Here is a 22658-nt window from a genome sequence, read left to right as displayed (position 1 = left end):
CGCCCACCTTTGGGCAGTTCTAAGGACATGCTTCTGGAGGAGTGTGGTTAGAAAGAGGGACAGGATGCACATCATGGTCAGAGAGCATCTTCTAAAAGATAGCTATGGAAGCACAGTGGGAGCCAAAGCCAGCAGAGTGGGAGCATCCACAGAGGAGCACTCTGAGGTCCTGTGGAGCAGGAATGCAAGACACTACTTGTGGGCTTTTGACATTCGCCGGTTGAATGGAGATGATACAGAAAAGGGCACATTCCTGTACCATTTTGTAGGCCAAAATGGAATGTGAAAATAATTTAAAGGATGACAAGCAGAGTGCTGCACATGGCATTACAACCTCAGGTTTTTATTTTTTATTTTATTTATTTATTTGGTACCAGAGTTTGAATCCAGGGACACTTAACCACCGAGTCACATCCCCAGACCTTTTTATTTTTTATTTTGAGGCAGGGTCTCTCTAAGTTGCGTAGGGCCGGCTAACAAGCTGAGGCTGGCCTTGAATTTTAATCCTCCTGCTTCAGCCTTGAACTGCTGGGATCACAGGTGTGCACCACCACACCCAAACCTCAGTTTTTTTTTTTTTTTTTTGAGGTTTATAACATATGTGTGACTCAAGGGCACTCGACTACTGAGACACATCCCCAGCCCTATTTTTTTGTATTTTATTTAGAGACAGGGTTTCACTGAATTATTTAGTGTCTTGCTTTTGCTGAGGCTGTCTTTGAACTCATGATCCTCCTGCCTCAGCTTCCTGAGCCACTGCTATTACAGGCAAGCACCACCGCGGCCCGATGAACCTCATCTTTTTAATTAGAGTATTTAGATAAGTAATATGTAATGTGATTGGCAACACAGTTGGGTTTAACTTTATCTTGCTACTTGCTTTCTTGCTGTCCTCTCTGTTCTTTGTTTCCCTTCCCCCCTTAATTCCAGCTTTTTCCCGCATTAACTTAAGTATTATTTTGTGATTTCTCCTGATTAGCTTTGTCCCCTTTCCTCATAGTGGTGTAGGCTGGAGAGTACATTTAGCTGCTTTCTGTGAAGACGCACCTCTTGCTGTTGGCCATTGTATGGTCTTCCATCTTTTCACTGTTATTGTCACATATGTGTTGTAAACCTCAAAATGCACTTTTTTTTTTTTTTTGCTTTAAAGAACTGTTTGTGGGCTGGGGATGTGGCTCAAGTGGGAGTGCGCTCGCCTAGCGTGCGTGAGGCACTGGGTTCTATTCTCAGCATCACATAAGTGTGAAATAAAGATACTGTATCCACCTAAAACTAAAGAAATAAATATTTTTTAAAAAAGAACTGCTTGTTTTTGGACGCATCATACATAAATGGGGTATAGCTTTTCATTCTTCTGGTTGTAAATGATGTAGAGTTACACAGGATGTGTAATCATATAGGCACATAGGGTAATAATGTCCGATTCATTCTACTATCATTTCTACCCCCGATACACCCTCCCCTTCCTTCACTCCCCTCTGTCTAATCCAGAGTACCTCTATTCTTTCCTGCCCTCCCATTGTGAATTAGCATCTGCATATCAGAGAAAACATTAGGCCTTTGGTTCTTTGGGATTGGCTTATTTTGCTTAGCATGGTATTCTCTAATTCCATCCATTTACTGGCAAATGCCATAATTTAATTCTTATTTAAGGCTGAGTAATAATACATCGTGTATGTACACCACAATTTCTTTATCCATACATCTGTTGAAGGGCATCTAGGTTGATTCCATAGTTTAGCTATTGTAAATTGAGCTGCTATAAATATTGATGTGGCTACGTCACTTTAGTATGCTGTTTTAAGTCCTTTGAGTATAAACTGAGGAGTGGGATAACTGGGTCAACTGGTGGTTCCATTCCAGATATTCTGGTGAATCTCCAGACTGCTTTCCAGAGTGGTTGCACCGATTTGTAGTCCCACCTGCAATGTATAAGTGTACCCTTTCCCCCACATCCTTGCCAATATTTTTTGTTGCTTGTATTCTTAATACATTCTGAGTGAGATAGAATTTCAGTGTAGTTTTGGTTTACATTTCTCTGATTACTAGAGATGGTAAACATTTTTTGGGGTGTTTGTTGATAGATTGTATTTCTTCTTCTGTGAAGTGTCTGTTCAGTTCCTTTGCCCATTTATTAATGGATTATTTGTGTTTTGGTGTTTTTTGAGTTCTTTATATGTCCTGGAGATTAATGCTCTTTGGTGTGTGTGGTAAAGATTCTCTCCCATTCTGTAAGCTCTCCATGTTATTGATTGTTTTCTTTGCTGTGAAGAACCTTTCATTTTTATTCTATCCCATTCATTGATTCTTGATTGTACTTTAAAGAATTGCTTTTTTTTTTTTTTTGGTGCTGGGGGTTGAACCCAGGGCCTTGTGCATGTGAGGCAACCACTGTACCAACTGAGCTATATTCCCCAGCCCCAAGAACTGCTTCTTAAGAGCTTGCAAAAGTATGAAGGAGGCCCGCTGATGTAGCTCAGTGGTAGAATGCTTACCTAGCATGAATTAGACTCTGGGTTCAATCCTCAGTACTCCAAGAAAAGAGTTTCCAAGAAGAGCTCTAGCAATGGCTCCCCATTGAGTCCCTGCTGATGCAGCACTTCTTGTGCCTGAGTGACCTAATGTGTTGTGGGAACTCTTCGCCTGATGTCCCTCCCATTTTACTGACTAGGAAGCAAGCTCAGAGAACGGGAATGCTGCCTTATTGGCCAAGGCCAGTCAGGAAGTACCGCATTTGGTGTCCCTAGCCTCACACCTCTGACTGAGCTTGTGACTTTTCTCCTGTGCCATGCTGAATTTCTAAGTTAAACCTGCATTTAACTTGAAATGTGAAACTTAGTTGCTACCTCCATTTTCATAGATGCCTTACCATTCTGGGGATTCTGTTTGCCTGTGCCACTTCTGCTGTTCCTGGCATCTGCTGACTTGCATGTGTTCTGTCATGTGTTGCAGTGGGACTACTCTGTTTGTGACTCAGACTCTGCACATTCATCAGAGTGACCCATCTGCCATGCCAATATGTTTTAAAACCCCCTGGCCTAAGTAGCACCTTTTCTACTTCCCTCTGTGTGATCTGCTGTCAACAGTACTGTGTTGAAAAGTTGAGAAGTGATTTCAGAAGAAAGAAATAAGGAATCAGTTGGTAGAGTAGAAGCCAGAACCAGATGAGCTCATGGAAGAAGCAAAGAGGCTGCCTTCTATTGTGAGCAGCTTTTAGTTCTTCTGTGAAGGTGGGAGAGATGGTGTCTTTTTTGGATTTTTGGAATTAAAAAAAAACAAACCTAGAGATATAAAATAGCCTACTATGTTAAGCTATACTAGTCCATTTCCTGATCATCTAAATGGTTAGATACATTATGTTTCCACACCTTCAAAATCCAACTTAAAACTACTCACCAGGGAACCTTGCCAGTTTTTCTGTCCTCAAGTCTGATCATCCCTTCTCCTGTGTTCCATGGCGAAATGGTACCAAGGATTCCTGCTGTACTGCTGACGGAGTGTTTGTTGATAGCCCCACACTAATGTATTGGGAGTCCTAACTGGGTGAGAGAGCTGGAATGTTCCTCTTGCCTCCCACAGAACATGTTGATGGAACTCCACATCCTCTCTGCATATCGCTGCTTTACCTGCCCCACTGGTGGGTGGTTGTGGAGGGCCCTCAACAATCAGAACATGAAAGAGGACAGCCCTATTGAGGACAGTGTTTACTGAGCTCATAGCATGGTCTAAGGGAGGGCACTGAGGCTTTGACTCTCAACTGAAGAGGTGCCAGAGGGACTGCTGGAGCCAGACCACCTATGAATACGTGGATGGTATTCCATGATTAGAGCACATTCTGGCTGCTGTGGGGAGGCCAGTGGGAACGGTGATGGGATGGGAGTGGGGGTGGGGGTGGGGGTAGGGGCATTGCATATTTTACCTGAGAGGGCCAGGGCATCCTGAGCCAGGGTGGTAGCAGTGGAGATGATTTGTGTGGCTGGATTCAGGGCACTTTTCAAAGGAAAGGGAGACTGTGCTGAGAACCTAAAAGATTTTCAGGGAAGGCCAGACTGAAGGTAACTGGTTTCAGAAAGGAAAGAGTGTGTGCGGAGAGAATGCAGTGATCACTGCAGTTCTTGGGGCTTCCTCTGGGCTGCCCCTGCTCTGTGCACCTCCAAGCATTAACTCCCTGACCCAGCCAGCAGTACTGAGCCACCCAGGGCGAGTTGTGGGAGGAGGGGTAGCAGGGACCCTGGATGACCAGCAGGAGTCAGGTTGACAGGAAGTGTGGGGCGGGCTTCTCTTGAAGAGCTTTGGCAAGCCTTATTATTATTATTTTCCCCTTTCTCTCCTCCTTGGTTCATCCTCTGTTCTTAGATGTCTTTTTTTTTTTTTTTTTTTTTTTTTAATGAGGACAATATAATTAGTGAAAAGCACAAAAACATAAAAGTGAAGCTCAGAAAATGATCACAAAGAAACATTGGTTATCAGCCAGCTTGAGAAATGAAGTTGCTGCACACAGGAAACCTGTGCTTTTCCCTCATGGCTTCCCACTGTGTCCGTTTTGAGCATTATGTAACTGGAATTGCGCAGGCTGTTTGATCCGGCATGTCTGGGAAGCTCATTGTGCTGTTGCGTGTTGCTGTGTTTCGTGTTTGTTGCCTTATTATGGGGTTTCCCAGCATGTTGTCATTTGGGGCCTGATAAGTTCTTTGTAGTAGGACTATCCTGTACTCTGTAGGTTGTTTAGCTGCATCTCTGTCCTCATCCCACTCAACATGTTTCCATATGTTCAAAATGTCCCACTCCCCAGGAGAGCCACTGGTGTACCGGTTCCATGGTGTGAAACAACCACAGTCCACTTACATTTACTGCAAGTGTATGTTTGGATTATTTCTAGTTTTTGGCTTTTGCAAATAGTGCTGCTCCACAGGCTCCTGTAAACATGCATTCTTGCCTGTTGGACATGCCTTTAGGAGGCCACCTTCTGGGTCTTTGTGAGTGCCTGTCTCTCACTGTAGCAGTCTGTGTTGGGCTGTTTGCCAAGTGTAAACTTTTACCAATAGCAGAGGACCAACAGTTGCTTTTCGTTTCACAGAACACCTGGTATGTCAGCTTGCTTCACCTTAGCTGGCTGATCTGATATAGCGTTATTCTACTGTGATTTTAATTTCCATTTCTTTGATAGGTTCTGATATTGGCTTACTGGCTATATGGATACCCTCTTTTGCCAAATCATGTTCCAGCCTCTTGTCTGTTTTGCTAGATTGTGTGAATTTTACATTCCGGATACAGGATCTTTCTTTTTTTAAGTTGTAAGTACATTTTCCCACTCCAAGGCTTGTTGTGTCTCTCTTAATGGTATCTTTGAATGTAATACTTTGTGTTTCCTGTTGAAGAAGTATCTGCCCACCCCCGGTCACAAGGGTATTTACTGTGTCCTTCCTAGAAGCCTCCTCAGTTGGTTTAGGAGTAGTCTGCCTGGTTTGCCTGAGGGCTGTAGTAGGACGGGCTTCCCACGTGGCACCCTCACCCAGTGCTGCCGTCGAGGACCCATTCTCTCCCACTGCTCTCATGAGCACCCTTGGTTCTCCAGCAGCTGCCCACACAGAATGGAGTGCTTCTGGCTGCCCTTTCATTCCTCTGGCCCCTGTCGTTCTGCAGAGCAGAGTGTCATTGGGCAAGTTGAGGTGTCTAGACAGACCTTGGCTTTCTTCAGTGTGGCCTTCATGTTCCTGTCTCTTTTCCATAGACATTTAAAAGTCTGCCTGTCATATTCCACAAGAGAGGCTGTCCTGGTTTGTTTTTTTTTTTTTTTTTTTTTAATAATTTTTTTTTTTAAAAGAGTGAGAGTGAGAGAGAAGGAGAATTTTAATATTTATTTTTTGTAGTTTTTGGCGGACACAACATCTTTGTTTGTATGTGGTGCTGAGGATCGAACCTGGCCACACGCATGCCAGACGAGCGCGATACCGCTTGAGCCACATCCCCAGCCCTGTCCTGGTTTTTGATTGAAATTGCTTTGAATCTGTAGGTCAGTTTGGAAAAATTGGCATCTTTATAAAATGTTGAGACCGAGACCTCCAGTACACATAATGGTACATCTCTTCATTCTGTCAGCCGGGTATTGTTTTTTCATAGGTCTTAAGTATCTTGATCAAATTTGCTCCCAGTAGCGATTCTTATCTCTGTTTCTTTTTAAATATTTTTAAATTGTAGTTGGACACAATACCTTTATTTATTTATTTATTTTTATGTGGTGCTGAGGATCGAACCCAGCGCCTCACACATGCTACGTGAGCGCTCTACTGCTGAGCCCCAGCCCCAGCCATCCTGCAATCCTTATTTCTAATGGCATAATTAGAAATAGACCTTTGACTACACACTGTCAGTTCACCCAGCATATCTGTGAGTACCTGCTCCTTCTCTGGCCACTTCTCTGGTCAGCACTGGGAAGACAGTAGCAGCTGAGCACACCCAAGCCTCTGCCACTTTGGAGCTGGGGGGTAGAGAGAGATGACAGAGACTGTTAATCAGTGAAACACACCCTGTTGAGTGGTACTTCATGTGACTGAGGGAAAAGGCAAGGAGAGGAACAGGAGGGCAGCTTTCTTTTTGAGTTTTAAAATGGTAATGGGAGGCCACTGAGCAGTGGACTTCTGCATGGAGACCTGAAGGAGGAAGAAGGGAGCTCTTTGGATGTCCAAGGAGGTGTGTTCCAGCCAGAGGGATGGGCAAGGGGGAGGGTCTGAGGCAGGCTCTTGTAGAGCAGGCATGAGGAGTTGGGAGGAGTTGGCATGGGGTTTGTTCTGTGTAGTTTGGCAGTGATTGTTCAGGGAGCACCAACTGTGTATTAGGCTTTTTTTTTTCCCCCTTAGTTGTAGATAGATTTTTATTTTATTTATTTATATGTGGTGCTGAGAATCGAACCCAGTAACTCATACATGCCAAGCAAGTGTGCTACCGTTGAGCCCTGTGTACCAGGCATTTTGATAGATACTTCCACACATCCTTCCACTTGGTCTTTATAATACTGATGCAGATAATTCAAACCTTTAGTTTATAGATGAAGAACAAAGGCCCACTTGGGTTAAATAGCTTTGCTAAGGCATACTGGTGAGGGACTCCAGATTCCATGTCCTTACCTCTGCAGGTGCTGCCACACTTTGTCACATGCTGGACTCTCACTGTACTTCCTATTTTAGTTCATGTATTTGATGTGTGCCTTTTGAAAAATGGATAATTACCAGATAAGGAAAAAAAGATTTGTTTGTTCTCATTTTAAGATATGGTTGAGAATAGAGGAATCCTCTGAGCACATATTAAAGAACTAGTGCAACTGTCAGGATGTCCTTTGACCTAGTTGGTGAGTTTCTTCTTATCAGTGTCAGGGTTGTGTGTGTGTGTGTTGGGGGGAGGGCTTCAGTGCCATTTCTTGTTCTCTGGTCCTCAGTTAGCCATAGCTGAATTCCCGGAATGCTATTTGTCCTTCCCTCCTGTCCCTTTCCCACTTGGATATGAGGGTAGATGGAACCCTGCTACCATCCAGAGGAACTAGTGTCCTGAAGGAACCAGTTTGGGAACCACAACATCAGTTCAGTGGTGACCATGGATGTGTCCTTGGAGAACAGGTGGGCCTAGAGGGACTTGGTAGGCCTTCCTTCTGCAGAGACTGGTCTCACCTTAGGGCGGGACATTTCAGCGTAACTCTGTGTAAAGCTTCTAATCCCTTCACTGAAGCTTTGGGTACACGTCAGCCTTCTGTTCTGAATTTCCCCTGCACATAGGGAAGGGTGTTGTTGCTGGCTCTCATGACCAGCCATTGGCCAGTAGCAAACCCTCTATCTGGTGCTGGGCTGGAGTGGCACAGCTTACACAATTTTGCTTCCAAGATGTTCTCCATGGATATGATGCAGTTATTGAAGCTGGGCCAGCACAGTTATCCAGCTGCTGCTACTGGTGACAGCTGGGACCGAGAGAGCTGTGTGCTCACTGGAGGTGTTTGTCCGTGGTGAACACCACTGCCTGTGGCCTTGGAGCTGTGGGCAGTGCTGGCCCGGGTGGGCTCCATGCCGAGCTCTCATCAGCGTTACCCAGCTGTGGGACATGTTGCTGCACTGCCCCAGTGCCCCGCCTTCCCACTCCCCGACGCCTTAGATGATGGGAACATGAACAAGGAAGCCTGTCTACTGTTGGGAAGAGCACTTTGTGAGAATAGCCCCAGAATGTCAAGAGGAAGCAATATGAAGAATGTTACTTCAGTTATTCTGATTTCTTTCAACTTGAGTAATGAAATAGCTCATTTTTTTTTTGGTTTGTGTTTCTGTGTGGTTCATTTACATAATTTTTAAGAATAGGCAGAAGAAATGAGAACGTGGTTGCTCTGGTTTGCACTGAGTGGAAGGGAAGAGATGTGGGGCACTTTATGGTGAAGAAGTGTTCTGTACCTTGATTTGCTGTGTGCACTGGTCAGAACTGAAGTAGTTACACATCACGGGATTTGTGCATCCAAGAAAAACACTTTATTCATGAAGTTTTACACTGTATCTCTGTAGCAAACTGCTGTCCCAGTGCTGACACCTGCCAGCTTGATGCAGCGTGAAGCCTTTGCTTACCACCACCTTTCCTTGTTTGTTGTGGTTCTGCCCTTAGTTTCTTTGCTCATGCTTCCTTGCTGATGTGCCAGGATTCCTTTTACTGTTTACTTTTCCAGAGTTATGCATGAGTTGTAAAAATAATGGAGAGAGTAAACCCTCACTCACTGTCCTCTACTCCCCTGATAGTTACATATTACACAACTACAGAATGGTTACTACATTGGTACAATATTATTACCCAATCTTAGCCCAAAGTAGAATTTTGGCATTTTTCCCATAGATTTTCTTTCACTTAGCATGTTTCAAAGGGACATCCATGTTGTAGCTTGCATCTGTATTTCACTCCTTTTTATGGCCGAATAATATTCCATTGTATGAACCTACAGTGTTCATTCCTCATTTGATAGGCATTTGGGTTATTTCCATCTTGGGGCTGGTATGAATCTTGTTACAAGGATTTGTGTGTTCTAGTTATTAGAATAGGTTTACCACCCAAAATCCTCTGAATTTCCTCTCATATGAGAATGACTTTGATTCCTCTTCATTTAAAAGGCTGTTTCCCCTGGATGAAGGTTTCTACAATTGACAGTTGCTTTCTTTAAAGAGATGAAAAAGGTGGGTCACTCCCTTCTGGCTTTCAGGGTTTCTGATGAGAAACCCAGACTCTGGATCATTTTCCTTGGTGAGAGGCCACTTCTTTCTTGCTGCTGTTGAGATTAGCTTTCAGAGGATCGGCTGTGTTATGTCTTGGGGTAGATTTTCTTTAGGTTTATCTGTAGGCCTCTGTCTTTTGCTAGCTCAGGCAAAATTCCAGTCATTGTTTTCGTGGACTGTTTTTCACCCTGCCCATTTTTCCTCTCCTTCCTGGAATGCCGTGACCTGAATGCTTGGTCTCTTATTTTGGTCCCATGGGGACTGTTCATTTTCATTTTAGTCTGTTTCTCTTGGTCATTCAGATTGGCTAATTTCTATTGTCCTGTCTTACAGTGCACTGATGTGTCTCACCTATCCCTTCCCTTCTGTCTCTACCAAGCTTTCTATCTCGGTTATGACAACTTCAGTTCTAATTCTTCCTTTTGTTGTTCCTTATATGTTCTGGTTTTTTGCTGAGATTATTTTAGAATTTGTTTCTAGTATAATTGCTCATTGAAGAACTTTTGCTTTAAAACCTATTTATTAGATTAGCCTGTTTTTCATCACTACAGCAAAATACCCAAGGCAGACTAGTATATAAAGAAAATTGGGGGGCTAGGGATGTGGCTCAAGCGGTAGCACGCTCGCCTGGCATGCGTGCGGCCCGGGTTCAATCCTCAGCACCACATATAAGCAAAGATGTTGTGTCCGCCGAAAACTAAAAAAATAAATATTTAAAAAAAAAAAGAAAATTGGTTTATTTTGGCCCATGGTTCTGGAGATTCAGTGTCCCAACATCATGGTGTGAGCTCTGGTGAGAGACCCTCAGCTACCTCACAGCACTGCAGGAGATGCACGTGTATCTTTGTGTTTCTCTCCGTCTCTAGTGAAACCACCAGGATTCAATCATGAGGCTCCATCTTAATGGCCTTCACTGTCCAAAGGCCTCACCTTTTAAAACCATAGTTGGATTAAACTTCTACCCTCTCAATATCATTAACTTACACCTTTGGATTTAAACTCCTACATGAGTTTCTGGGGAAAAGTGGTATTCCGACTGCAACAACCGTGTCAGAATGCTAGTAGCACTATGTCATCTCTGTGCTGGTGCCAGTTGTTTCTCCCAGAACTGGGCCCTGACTGATGGGGCTGTGCTCAGTCTTCCACCACGAGGGTTCTCACCATCACACCTCTTGCTCCCTGTGCTGTCTCCCCTCCATGCTGTCCTGCGCCTGACTGCCCCCCTCCTGTGATGTCTTCAGCGGTCATTCCCCTTGGGCCACACTTGTTCCCTATCCAGCAGCCTGCCTTACTTACTTCACCCCTTTCTGGGAGGCCCTGTGGCTCTCTCTCCAGCACACTGTTTGTCCCAAATTTGCTTGCACTTGTTTTACATCTGTCTTAGCCACATAATATACAGGCTTTCCATTTATTTAGCAAATACTTACTGAGCCTTATTCTAAATATTAGGGGTGAAGTGGGGGAGAAAGACAGACAAGGCCCTGCTCTTGTGAAGTTTTCAGATTAGTGGGTGAAGGAAGAAAGTAGTAAGGTGATATTATTCAGAGAACTGAATAGGTGATGGATGAGAGAGTGCCTGGTGGTTAGGAATGGCCACTCTGAAGAGACAATATTTAAGCTGAACTTGGATTCATTCTTGGAGTTTCAACTCTCTCTTTACATCCACCTATTATTCTTTTTTTCCGCATTTTTAATTGGTGTATTATAGTTGTTCATAATGATGGGATTTGTTGTTACATGTTTGTATTTGTGCACAGTGTAACAGTATTGGCACTTCCCCCTCCCCCCCTACTTCCCACCCCTTAGTCCCTTTCCTCTTCTGATCTCCCTTTGATTTTCATAATATCTGCCCCCTCCATTTTTCTCTCTTCCACACATGAGAGAAAACATACAACGCTTGACCTTCTGAATTTGATTTATTTCACTTAACATGATGGCCTCTAGTTCCATCCATTTTCCTGCAAATGACATGATTTCATTTTTCTTTATGGCTGAATAAATCTCCATTGTGTATATACCACGTTTTCTTTATCCATTCATCCACTGATGGACACTTAGGGCTAGGTCTGTAGTTTGGCTATTATTACATCGACCTATTCTTGCATGTTTTCTACTTTTTTCCATTAGAAACTTTTATGGGCTGAATTGTGTTTCCCCAAATCCATATGTTGAAATCCTAATCTGCAGTTCTTCAGAAATATGAGTGAGTGTATTTGGAGATGTATTTGGGGACTTTTAAGGGGAGATGAAGGTAAAATGAGGTCATTAGGATGGCCCTCATTCATATCAACCTCACTGTGTCCTCATAAGGACACAAGACACACACCAAGGGATGATCACTTGAAGACATGGGGAACAAAGTGTCTGCAAACCAAGGAGAGAGGCCTCAGGGCCTCCTGAGGCTCCTGAGCCCTGTAGTGCCTTGACCTTGGACTTCCAGCCTCTGGCATTGAGAGAGAGAATAAGTTTCTGTTGTTTAAGCTTCTGGGCTATGGTGTTTGTTATGGCAGCCTGCGTATACTAATGCACAACCCTCAGCACATTAATCAGTTATTTTAAATTCCCCATCTGATAATTCCAAAATCAGTTATCTCTCTGGTTCTGATGCTTGGTTTGTCTCTTCAGGCTTTGCTTTTTATTTATTTATTAACAATACTTTTTGTTCTTTTCTGGTTGAAAGCTGGTGTCAATGTAAATAACAATGACACAGAGATCCTCCAGAGAATAACGATGTTACTTAGGCTAGCAGAGCACATCTGTAGCAAACTGGGTGAGGGGAGGTTTTTAATGGCAAAGCAGGAGGGTTACAAATGATGTTCTGGAACAATACTTCTTGCTGTAAGGGTCCATAACAAGGGTGGTAGCAGTCCAGGGCTGGGCAGACAGCTGAGCACATGTCCTGGGTAAGGTGGTGGCGGCCTTGTGCAATGCTATGGTTTTAAGAGAGTCTTTGGTGAATAACTCGTGTCATCAGGAATACAAGTGTGAGAACTGCTCCTTCATGTTGTCCCCAACATATGCATGTGAGAGCTTGATGGCTGGCCACTGTGGCTCCATCTTGATTTGGATGACTTTTACACTGGGCGTGATTGATAAGGGATAGGAACTGGGGGATAGGCCTTTTGCCTGAAGTTTTGGCCAGAATTTGTGCTGTGCTTAATGTAGGTGCCTGAAGCTTCACACCCCTGAAGTGCCTTTGTTTATTCTCTCCTGTTGCCTTTGGGTTTTCTGTGGAATTCCTCCTGAGACTGTCTGGCAGCCCTCTCAGTGTGGTCCCCTGTGTTGCTGTGCACTGTGACACCTGATGGTGTGCTGCAAGTTGTGGGATAGGAGTAGAAGTGCTGTCTTCTCAGGATCATACTCAGTCTAGAGGCTATGACCAGTGTTCCTTAGCTCTGCCCTGTGGGTGAGTCAGGGCTTTCCCTATCCTGGGTGACGAGACTCTAGCAGTCTGTCCTGGAGACCAGCCTTTGTGATGCTCAGAACCCCAGTGTGTCACCTAGTGGTTGTTCCTCCTTCCACCTACCAGAGCCACCAGGGCACCTTTCTTGGCATTTCACTTTGAGAACTTGGTGGGGTTTCTAAAGCAAGCCCCACAAAAATGTGACCTTGGGAGTTTCTTACTGTCATGTAGCCCATGCTCAGCTTTCAATAGTCTGTCAAAGTGATCATTTAACTCTTCCTGTCAGTTACGACTCCAGTGGCTTCTCCTCCAGGGAAGTAGATCTCACTGTGACTCTCCAGATTTCAGGGTGCCATTTTGTTTTGTGACCTAGTTCTCCAATAGACCCAAGAAAAGTCATTGAGTTTCTTGCTGTGACAATAGGAGTTGTGATTTCCCAGCTCTTTGCATGTTGGAGTTGAAACTGCTAAGCTAAAATTTGAAAAGAACAAAGCACATGAAGAGCAGGGGAAGAATGCTCTAGGCACAAGGACCTAGGCGTGTGTAGAAACTGAGGGCTGGCCATGCTCCTGCGGTGAGGTCAGGGGACCCCAGGGGGACAGCCAGGAGAAGTTAGGTGGGGCTTTGTCAGTGGGTGGAAGGCTTGGGGTTCTATCTTGAGTGCAGTGAAGCTCCTGCAGCAGGGAGGGACATATTCAGATTTCTGTTTAAAAAATTGTCATTCTGGCTATAGCAGGGCAGATGGATACGAATGGAAAGGGGCAAGAAGGCAAATATTAAGTAAGAAAGCCGCCAAAAGGCCACTGAGCCTTCTGTGTGAGGATGGGTAGCTCAGCTAGGGTGGTACCCTGGGCTTAAGGTGTGCTTGGATGTGAAGCTACAGGACTTCTGATGAGTGAGGGGACGGTTAACTGCACTTGTATCGTTGGGTGACCCTGTGCTATTTATTTACTGAGACAAGGATGGCAGTGACGAGGGGAGGAGCAAGTGGGGAGCAGCATGGAGACTTTGAGTTGTGCTTTCACCTTATGAAACCTGAGATGGCAGCAGGCTCCCAAGGAGAGCTGTCCATGCAAGTTTTTGCAGATACAAAGTCTGGAATTCCAGGGGAAGACTAGAATTGGAAAAGCAGTTGAGAGTCACTGGCAGGTGTGTGTGGTTTGAAGCCGCTCAGTAGATGAGGTCACCTAGGTAGAGAAGGGGAGAAGGATTCCGGGGCTCTAGAGTAGGTACCAGGAAGAAGAGCCGCAAGGAAGGAATACTGTGGAAATCATGGGAAAATGTGTTTCCAGGAGTCAGGGCTGCTCAGCTGTGGCCAGTGTGGTCAGGGAGGGAGAAGTGAGCAATGACAACTAGGAGATTCCTTGGTAGTCCTGAGAGGAACTGTATCAGAGTGAGGGAATAGTAGTGTTATGGAGAATAAAGGAGCAATTCAAGGTAAGGCAGGGGTGGCAGCCACAGCAGACAGCTCCTTCTAGAATGTTCTGGGAAGAGAAGCAACAGCTGGGCAGTGACTGGAGATCGATTCAGGGTCAAAGAGAATGGTTTCCTTGCTTTATTGACTTGTTCTTTGAAGTTTGGAAGCACAGGGCTCATGTAGCTGCTGATCCAGTTCATGTTCCTGGGTGCCTCTGCAGCCTGGTGCATAGTCTCCAGTGTGGTCTGATGTGATTTAGTCTGGCCCAGAATCCACAGGTACCTTTGAAGTGGCCGAGGAGCCCAGAGGAGGGAACTGCACTGCGTGTGCCCCAGAGTTCCACCATGCTCTGGAATCCCTGATAGGCACAAGTTTGATTACACTTGGAACACATTGGCCCTGTCCCAGGAAGCTTCAACAGATGAGGGGAAGATCCATTATATTCTTTAAGTATAATTTTGACCATTATTCATTTTAGATGATTGAAAAGAATTTTAATTATTACCAACATGTGTGAACAAAAACCATATTAGAGTGGTTGCCAAAAATTTTTATTACAATTTATTGCATCTTCTCAAGTAGGGATTGGGTGTGGAGTCATTTGGAACATAAAGTCTAATATATGTGCTCATAGAAATGAGTTTCTCATAAATTTGATAATATTTTATTTGAAAACTGTACATAATTCATTATAATGCTTTGATTTCTTTTTTTGAAATGATGGGGATTGAACCCAGGGGTGCTTTACCACTGATTGACACCCCTAGCTAGCCCTTTTAATTTTAACTTGAGACAGGGTCTCTATGTAAATACGTGAGACTTTATTCAGGGAGTTACATTGCTTTTAAATGATTACCAAGGATTCCACTAACTCACAATCTCTGTGAGGTACCTAGTAACATTCTCTCTCTTTTTCTTTAATGAGAAAATAAACACAGGAAATTAACTGACTTACTCATAATTAAAAAACAAATTCATGACAGAATCAAGAACAGAAAAATAACCCATCACCATTTTCAGCCAGCATTTTATAGTCCTTGTTTTATAAGGACAACCTGCTTTGTTGCTCAGTATACCTGAATAACTGAAAAGTGAATAGCAAACCAATCCTTATGTTGGGTTTCTCCACACGCAGCGTTAGGGCGTACGGGAGTCATGTGCTCTGCAGCAGGTGATGTTGTGACCCTCTGGAAGCAAGACGTTTGAGGAGACAAGGAAGAAGTGAGCACGATGCTGTCTAGGTAAAAGACCCAGCCTTCGCAGCTGCTTGTTCCTTGCCCCCAGCAGGTCCTCTGAAAGAGGAGAGAGGAGTTGGCTTTAGACGCTGCAGAGACCACCGTTGTATCATTCTGTTTTGTAACAAAAGGTTCTATAAAACCCCCCTGGGGAAAAGTACAACATGGAATTTTTATAGCAAAGGAGAGCAAAAGTGGCCAAAAATGCCTATATGAATATACAATGCAAATACAGTATTTCAAACTCAGTAGGAAGAAGTTTTGGATCAGAGTGTGAAATTAGTTGAAGACAAATTTCTCAGCCACTGTTCATCCAAAGCTTAAGGGCCTAGCAAAAGTCTGTCATTAAATGGATGCAGTGCCTGAGTTTTTACTAGGTCATAATAATCCCCTTGGGGAAGAAGTGCTTTATCTTTAAATTAATTGTTTCATTTAAACAAATATGTGGTTCATAACTTCTAAACTGCAGCTATCTTCTAGCTTGCTTACTATGGAACCATTTTAATGTCAGATAACAGCAGGCTGTCAAGATAACTCAGTAGATCTTTTGAGCTGCTGTTAAGGGAAGAGCATTGCTGAGCTGCCTTATAAACCTTTATATTAACCATACAAACTTGAGTTAGTTTGGTGACATACTATCCCTTCCCAAATGATCATGTTAGATAAATTTTTTTAATATTTATTTTTTTGTTGTAGATGGACACAATACCTTTATTTTATATTTATGTGGTGCTTTGGATCGAACCCAGGACCTTGCATGTGCTAAGCGAGCACTCTACTGCTGAGCCACAATCCCAGCCCTAGAGGAATTCTTTTTAAAAGTAACTTTAAAATTAGTCCTTTGAGCAGTTAAAAAAAAAATCTTGATATAAAAGTCCACTTCTTTAATATATAGGAACAATTATTTTCCCTTTAAAAAAACTCATTTGTAAGCCAAAATAATTACAACTTGCAGAAATATCTTTTTATAAATGGCTTAATTCTTATGCCAGTCTATACAGAGCTATATTTTTTGCACATCTTCAGAAATTAGAGACACTGAAAACAGAGTATTTACCTTCTAAACATGAAGATACAGTCATGGCTCAAGGAACATATCAAGGAGCTTAAAGTCTCTGGAATGAAAAACTGATACTCATCATCCAGTCCATACAGTCTTATAGTATGTACACTTAACAGTCCTAGTCAGTGGAAAAAAGGGACAAATTTCACAAAACTATTTCCAGACTAAGGCATAAAAAATGTAAAAAATTTAAACATTTAATATATAGTCTATTCCATTTGGCAATGTGTAAATTATATCAAGAGATAAAAACCTATCTACAAATAGAATATAACAAAAGGAAAATGTAATTTAAGAAGTGATCTTAGGTTCAGAGCTCTTCAGTTCTTCCAAATTTGAAGATCAAAGTGCTAAAAAATATAAGAGCATTTTGAAAAACAACACAGCTAGTCCTGGATAAAGATCAGTATTTTGAGTAACATGCACCAAAAAGAATCCACTGGAAGCAATAAGTGACCCAGACATCAACGTGAAACCAGTGAGGAGGCACTTGTTCTTAACCAGCTGCTCCCCTAGCTGTCACTGCTCACCTGGGCGTTCAGTGCAGCACTTATCCTTCATGCTCAAGTAAGGAAAGCCAATGTGGAAACACACCACATGGGTGGGAAGCTCTTGCTTAGGACGCACCATGGTTGCATCAATCATGATCCATCAACCTGTGAAAAACAACATGCCTGCACCCCAGAAGCCATGGCACCTCTTCTCTCACTCCAGTCCTTACATTCACATCGGGCCAACAGAAGTGATCTAGGGGGCCTGCCATTTTCACTTCTTAAACATGGATTTTTATTAAGTACTGTATTCCATTATCCTGCTCCACCTCAGCCCTCAAGAGTCTAGAGTTTTTTTTTTTTTTTTTTTTTTTTTTTTTAAAGAGAGAGTGAGAGAGGAGAGAGAGAGAATTTTTTTTTTTTTAATATTTATTTTTTAGCTTTTGGCGGACACAACATCTTTGTTTGTATGTGGTGCTGAGGATCGAACCCGGGCCGCACGCATGCCAGAGGAGCGCGCTACCGCTTGAGCCACATCCCCAGCCCAAGAGTCTAGAGTTTTGAGAACAGGGTCTTCATAAATTACTGAGGCTGGCCTCAAACTTGCCATCTTCCTGCCTCAGCTTCCTGAGTTTCTGGGATTATAGGCATGTACCATGGCATCTGGCATATTAAAATTTTATTCTGCTTTATTTTAATTATATAGAATCGGGTTCCACATAGCAATCCCCAGATCCCTCCTTGTTTCTCTTTTTGTGTCTTACAAATAACTGCCATTTTTTATCAAGCATCAGGAAAAGGTTTAAGAAGCATTTCCCCAAATGACAGGCTTTGTGTGGGGGGTTGGTTTTCAACTTTGCCGCTGACTATGTTCAGGAGGATCATCTCCCCTCATTCTCCTTCAGTCTCCCTGTCCTCCAGTACAGTCATATTTTGGGTTAGGTTAGGATCCAGTATTTCTATTATTATGATTGCTCTTATTCAGAGCTGAGTCACAAACTGTTTCTTTTCCTTCCAATTTCTTGTTCCTCTCAGTTAATATTTTTCTCATTTTTTTCTAGTTTTCTATGTGTTTATTATGCACTGAGCCCAAAACTCTGCACCCATTGTCTGGATCTCCTTTGGAGTTGTTTATTCATTCCAGGTTTGCTGGTGATTGCTTCTGTCAGTGGGGCCACCTTGCTCAGCTGTGATCAGAGCATCCCTTGTCAACTCTCTGCCCCACGTCTCCTCCTCTTTGCCTTAGGTAGAGAAGGCCCTCAAGTACATTCTGGAAGTGAGCGTGTGGGATGTGAGATTTTGAGATGTTTCATATCTTTATTTTACTCTCACCTATGATGGTCATAGTTTGACTGTGATAATATTCTAGGTTGGATTTTGTTTTTATTTCTGAATTTTGAAGAAATCATTATTTTCTGACATTCAGTGCTATTGAATTTTGATTCAAGATTTTTTTAAGGGCTGGGGATGTGGCTCAAGCGGTAGCGCGCTCGCCTGCCATGCGTGCGGCCTGGGTTCGATCCTCAGCACCACATACAAATAAAGATGTTGTGTCTGCCGAAAATTAAAAAATAAATATTAAAAAAAAGGATCTTTTAAAATAAAAAAAAAAAAAAAAGATTTTTTTAAAAAATATTTTTTAGTTATAGGTGGACACAATATCTTTATTTTATGTGGTGCTGAGGATCGAACCCAGTGCCCCATGCATGCCAAGCGAGCGCTCCACCTCTGAGCCACAACCCCAGCCCTGATTCATTCTTTACATGGTCTTTTTTAAGCTTGTAGAATCTTCTCTATTTCATTTTCTAAACTGAAATTTCACATTGTTGTGCTTACATGTGTTAATCTTTTGTGAATTTGGCTGGTAGCTGAAAGGGTCCTTTCAATTCTGGAAGTCATTTTGTAATTGTGTTATTTATTGAATTACTAGGGAGTGACTTAGAATTCCTTGTTCTATTCTTTTCTTTGTACTGTTTTCCATCTCTCTTGTAGCACTACTTTAAAAAAAAAACATTTAATTTTTAGTTGGACACAATATCATCTTTATTTTATTTATTTTTATGTGGTGCTGAGGATCGAAACCAGGGCCTCACACATGCTAGGCGAGGGCACTACCACTGAGCCCCAGCCCTTGTGGCACTACTTTTAAGACAGTTCCTCAACTGTGTTTTCCATACTTCCTAATGAAGTCTTCATTTCTACATGCTCTTAATTTCTGAGACTGCTGTTTTATGGGGGGAATGTCTTTAAAAACAGCATTCCATTCTTGCTTAGAACTTCTCTCATCTCCTCAAGGATGTTAGTTATAGCTTTAAAATTTCTATACACTTCACAGTCGCTTTCCTTTGCCTCTCTTTTGTTTCTGTTTCATGTGACAGCCACCTGTCTCTTCTGAGGTTCTGGTAATGTGAGGTTGTCTGCTAGTGTTGAAAGGGGGATTTCTAATGCCAACTGGAAGGGCTGAGCTTGTGAGGGCTCATGAACTTGCCTGCAATGTGTGTTGATGCAGAATTCATTAGGAACCCAGAGCTCAGTGTCTTTGAGTGTGTCCTTTTGGGATGGTCAGATGGTCCAGAGAGGACTTCTCCAGTCTGTATCTAGAGTATGAAGGCCCTAACTGAAAACAGCATGGAAAGGGGTAACATCGGTTAACTTATTGGTTTGTGATTACCTAATCCCTGTGTTAGCCTCAATTTTACCTGCTCCAGCAGTTCCTTCAAAAATAAGTTTCCAGTCCTATAGGGAAGGGGCAGTTGTCTAGGTAGGGGCAAGAAGTAAGGAATGACAGAGAAGAACCGAACTTTATTATAAAAAAAAGAAGCCATACTGTATCTTATAAATGACCTAAGTATAGAATACAGAATACATACACATACACAGGGGCAGTTGTCTAGGGGCAAGAAGTAAGGAATGGCAGAGAAGACCAGGGATCTAACTGATGCTTCTGTTGTTTTTTTATAATAAAGTTCGATTGGTGTGAGGGAATGGTGAGCCTTTTTCTTAAAGGCCCTTGGGTGGGAAAGCAAAACCTTTTCCTTAGAATGGCAGCTATCACTTAAAATGGCCATCCAGTTGCTAATAATTTACGCAGGGTAGAATTTGTTCATTTGTTGACAGGTGTATGTACCATGTAATCACCACCATCATCAAGACAGAATAGTTCTGTCACCTGAGATATGACTCCTTTGTACCCCTTTGAAGTCATCGCATCCTCTAACCCACCAGTCTTGGCAACCACAGATCCTGTTTGCCATTTCTAGAATAGCATATAAACAGAATCATGCAGAGCATAGATTTTGGGTCTGTCTTTTTTCCTTAACATGATTTATTTGAGATTTGTCATGTTATTGTTTGTGTCATTTGTCTGTTTCCTTTCATTGCTAAGCACTTTTCCATTATAATAGTGGTTTACCCACTCAGTCAGTTGAAGGATGTTTTAACTATTTCCAGTTTTTGGCATTTTTGAATAAACATTTGTATGCAGTTTTTTTTTTGTAAATTTAAGATCTTTGTTAAATGTAAGTTGGATTACTGAATTGTATAAGTATATACTTAGCTTTATAAGAAACTGTCAAAATTATTTTCCCAATGGATGGAACCATTCTAAATGTCCACCAGTAACGTACGAGAGTTCCAATTGCTCCTCATTCTTGCCACACTTGATTTTGTCAGATAACTATTAATTTTAAAAAATCTTATCCATTTTGATGGGTATGTAGTGGTATCCTATGGTGGATTTAATTCACATTATCTTAATAACCAATGATGCTGAGCATCTTTTAGTGTGCTTACTAGTTGATTATCTTCTTTGGGGAAGTCCCTTTTCAAATATTTTCCCCATTTTTATTGGATGTTTGTTTTATTATCTGGTTTTCAGAGATGTGTATGTATTCTGTATTCTATACTTAGGTCATTTATACGATACAGTATGGCTTCTTTTTTCATTGCCTTAACTGTATCTTTTTTTTTTTTTTTCCTTTTGTATGTATATCTTATCTATTGGCTTGTCTTTTCATTGCCTTGTCTGTATCTTTTTTTCCCCCCTAGTACTGAAGTTTGAACTCAGGGCCTTGTGTATTCTAGGCAAGTGTTCTACCCAGCCCTTTTTAAAATTTTATTTTGAGGCAGGATCTTGCTAAACTGTCTAGTTTACCTCCAACTCATGATCCTCCTGCTTCAGCCTCCAAATAGCTGGGATTATAGGTGTGTGCCACCACCTTAATGTAACTGTATCTTTTGAAGAGTACCCATTTAGAATTTTGATGTGGCTTACAAATTTTCTTTCCTGTACCCATACTTTTCTGTATGGTGCTTTGGTTTTATATCTTAAGAATCTCTATCTCAAGGTCATAAAATATTTCCTTCCAGAAGTTTTATAATTTGGCGTTGGTCTTTTATTTTTTTCTGTATATAAGATAAGGTATGGATTGAAGTCCTTTGGTTTTGCATATGACTGTTCAGTTTTTGGAACCTAGAACCTAGAACTGCAGGTCCTCACACATTTTTCTTTTCTAAATTGTTTTGGCTGTGCCAATTTATTTTCTTATCTAAATAAACTTGAGAATCAGCTTGTTTATTTCTACAAAAAAATTCTGCTGGTATTTTGGTTGGGATTACATTGAATATATAGATTAATTTAGGAAGATTGAGGTCTTAACATTATTGATTGAATCTTCTTGTTCATAAACATGGTATATCTTCATACTGTAAACATGGTATGAAGATATTTTATCTCTTCATTTAAATTTTCTTTGAATCCTTACATTTTGTAGTTTTTAGCATTTGAATCTTATACATACAAGATTTTTACTTAAATGGTTCATGGTTTTGGTGCTATTGTAAATGGTATTTCTTAGAAGTATGATTTCAGTTTTAAATTTCTTTTTTTTAATATTTTTTAGTTATAGGTGGACACAATATCTTTATTTTTATGTGGTGCTGAGGATCGAACCCGGTTCCTCACGCATGGTAGGCGAGCACTTGACCTCTGAGCCATAACCCCAGCCCCTCAGTTTTAAATTTCTGTTATGTAGATACAGTTGATCTTGTATCCTGCAACCTTGAAAAATTCAATTTGTTCTAGTGGCTTTCTTTGTGTAGTCTCTGGGAGTTTCTGTATAGGCAGTCTTGTTGTTGTCAAATGAAGATATTTTATTTCTTCCTTTCTGATATATAAGCCTTCTTATGTATATCAACCTTATGGGCTGCCTTTCTAAATCCTGCCTTGAGGCAAGAATGAATTGATTTCTAGGAGTCACTCCTCTAGGCGAATTATAATCCCAGCTGGGGTCCCGATCAGGAACTGCTTCAGTGCCCATCGGATTGCAGGGGAGGTCTGATGTACCTCATCAGCATAATTTCTAGTTTGCTCCCAAACTTGCCTGCGGTCCTCGGGCAGGAGGGTGTTTAGATAAGATCGAATGGACATCATGTGAGGTTAAATTATATGATTGAGTCAGGTATTGAAACTCTTTGATCTATGTGGTGGAACTTGAAGTATAGGACCCAAGCCGCTTTTCTATCTGTGAAAGATCTGACAAAGAGAAAGCCATATGAACCCAGATTACACTATTACACTACCACTATACCACTATTACACTACCAGCCACCTCGTGTAGAGGATGCAGAGATGCGGGTTGGACATCGGCAGCCCATGAGCATGTGGCAGGAGGAAAGAAGGGTGGAGGGACCATGGGGACAGTTGTTGCAGAGGCTTCATTAGAAAGAGAATTATGGTATGGAGAAGGAGTCCTGGGTAGGGTCTTCTGTCCCTTTGGAAGCAGGCGCAGGGGAGGTGAGAGCTAAGAGGTTGAAAAGAT

At 42.1% G+C, this 22658-nt stretch overlaps 1 protein-coding gene and 1 pseudogene across 3 annotated transcripts in view; one reads left to right on the top strand and one right to left on the bottom strand.

The window, feature by feature from the left end:
* LOC107136525 (heat shock transcription factor 2 binding protein) overlaps positions 1 to 22658 on the top strand; it is a 67448-nt gene that overhangs the window by 38416 nt on the left and 6374 nt on the right. Inside the window, exon 7 of one of the 3 annotated variants that reach the window (XM_048803747.1) lies at positions 15186 to 15291. The exons of the other annotated variants lie outside the window; for them this stretch is intronic. Coding sequence (XP_048659704.1) covers positions 15186 to 15256 — 71 coding nt within the window. The 3' untranslated portion in view covers positions 15257 to 15291. The remainder of the gene's footprint in view (positions 1 to 15185; positions 15292 to 22658) is intronic. 3 annotated transcript variants of the gene reach the window in all.
* Positions 16608 to 17111, bottom strand: LOC125616985 (annotated as a pseudogene).

Source organism: Marmota marmota, unplaced genomic scaffold (genome assembly GCF_001458135.2).
Source record: "Marmota marmota marmota unplaced genomic scaffold, marMar, whole genome shotgun sequence".
Classification (NCBI taxonomy): Eukaryota; Metazoa; Chordata; class Mammalia; order Rodentia; family Sciuridae; genus Marmota; species Marmota marmota.
Note: the sequence above shows the minus strand (reverse complement) of the source record. Positions and strands in the feature narration are given on the sequence as shown.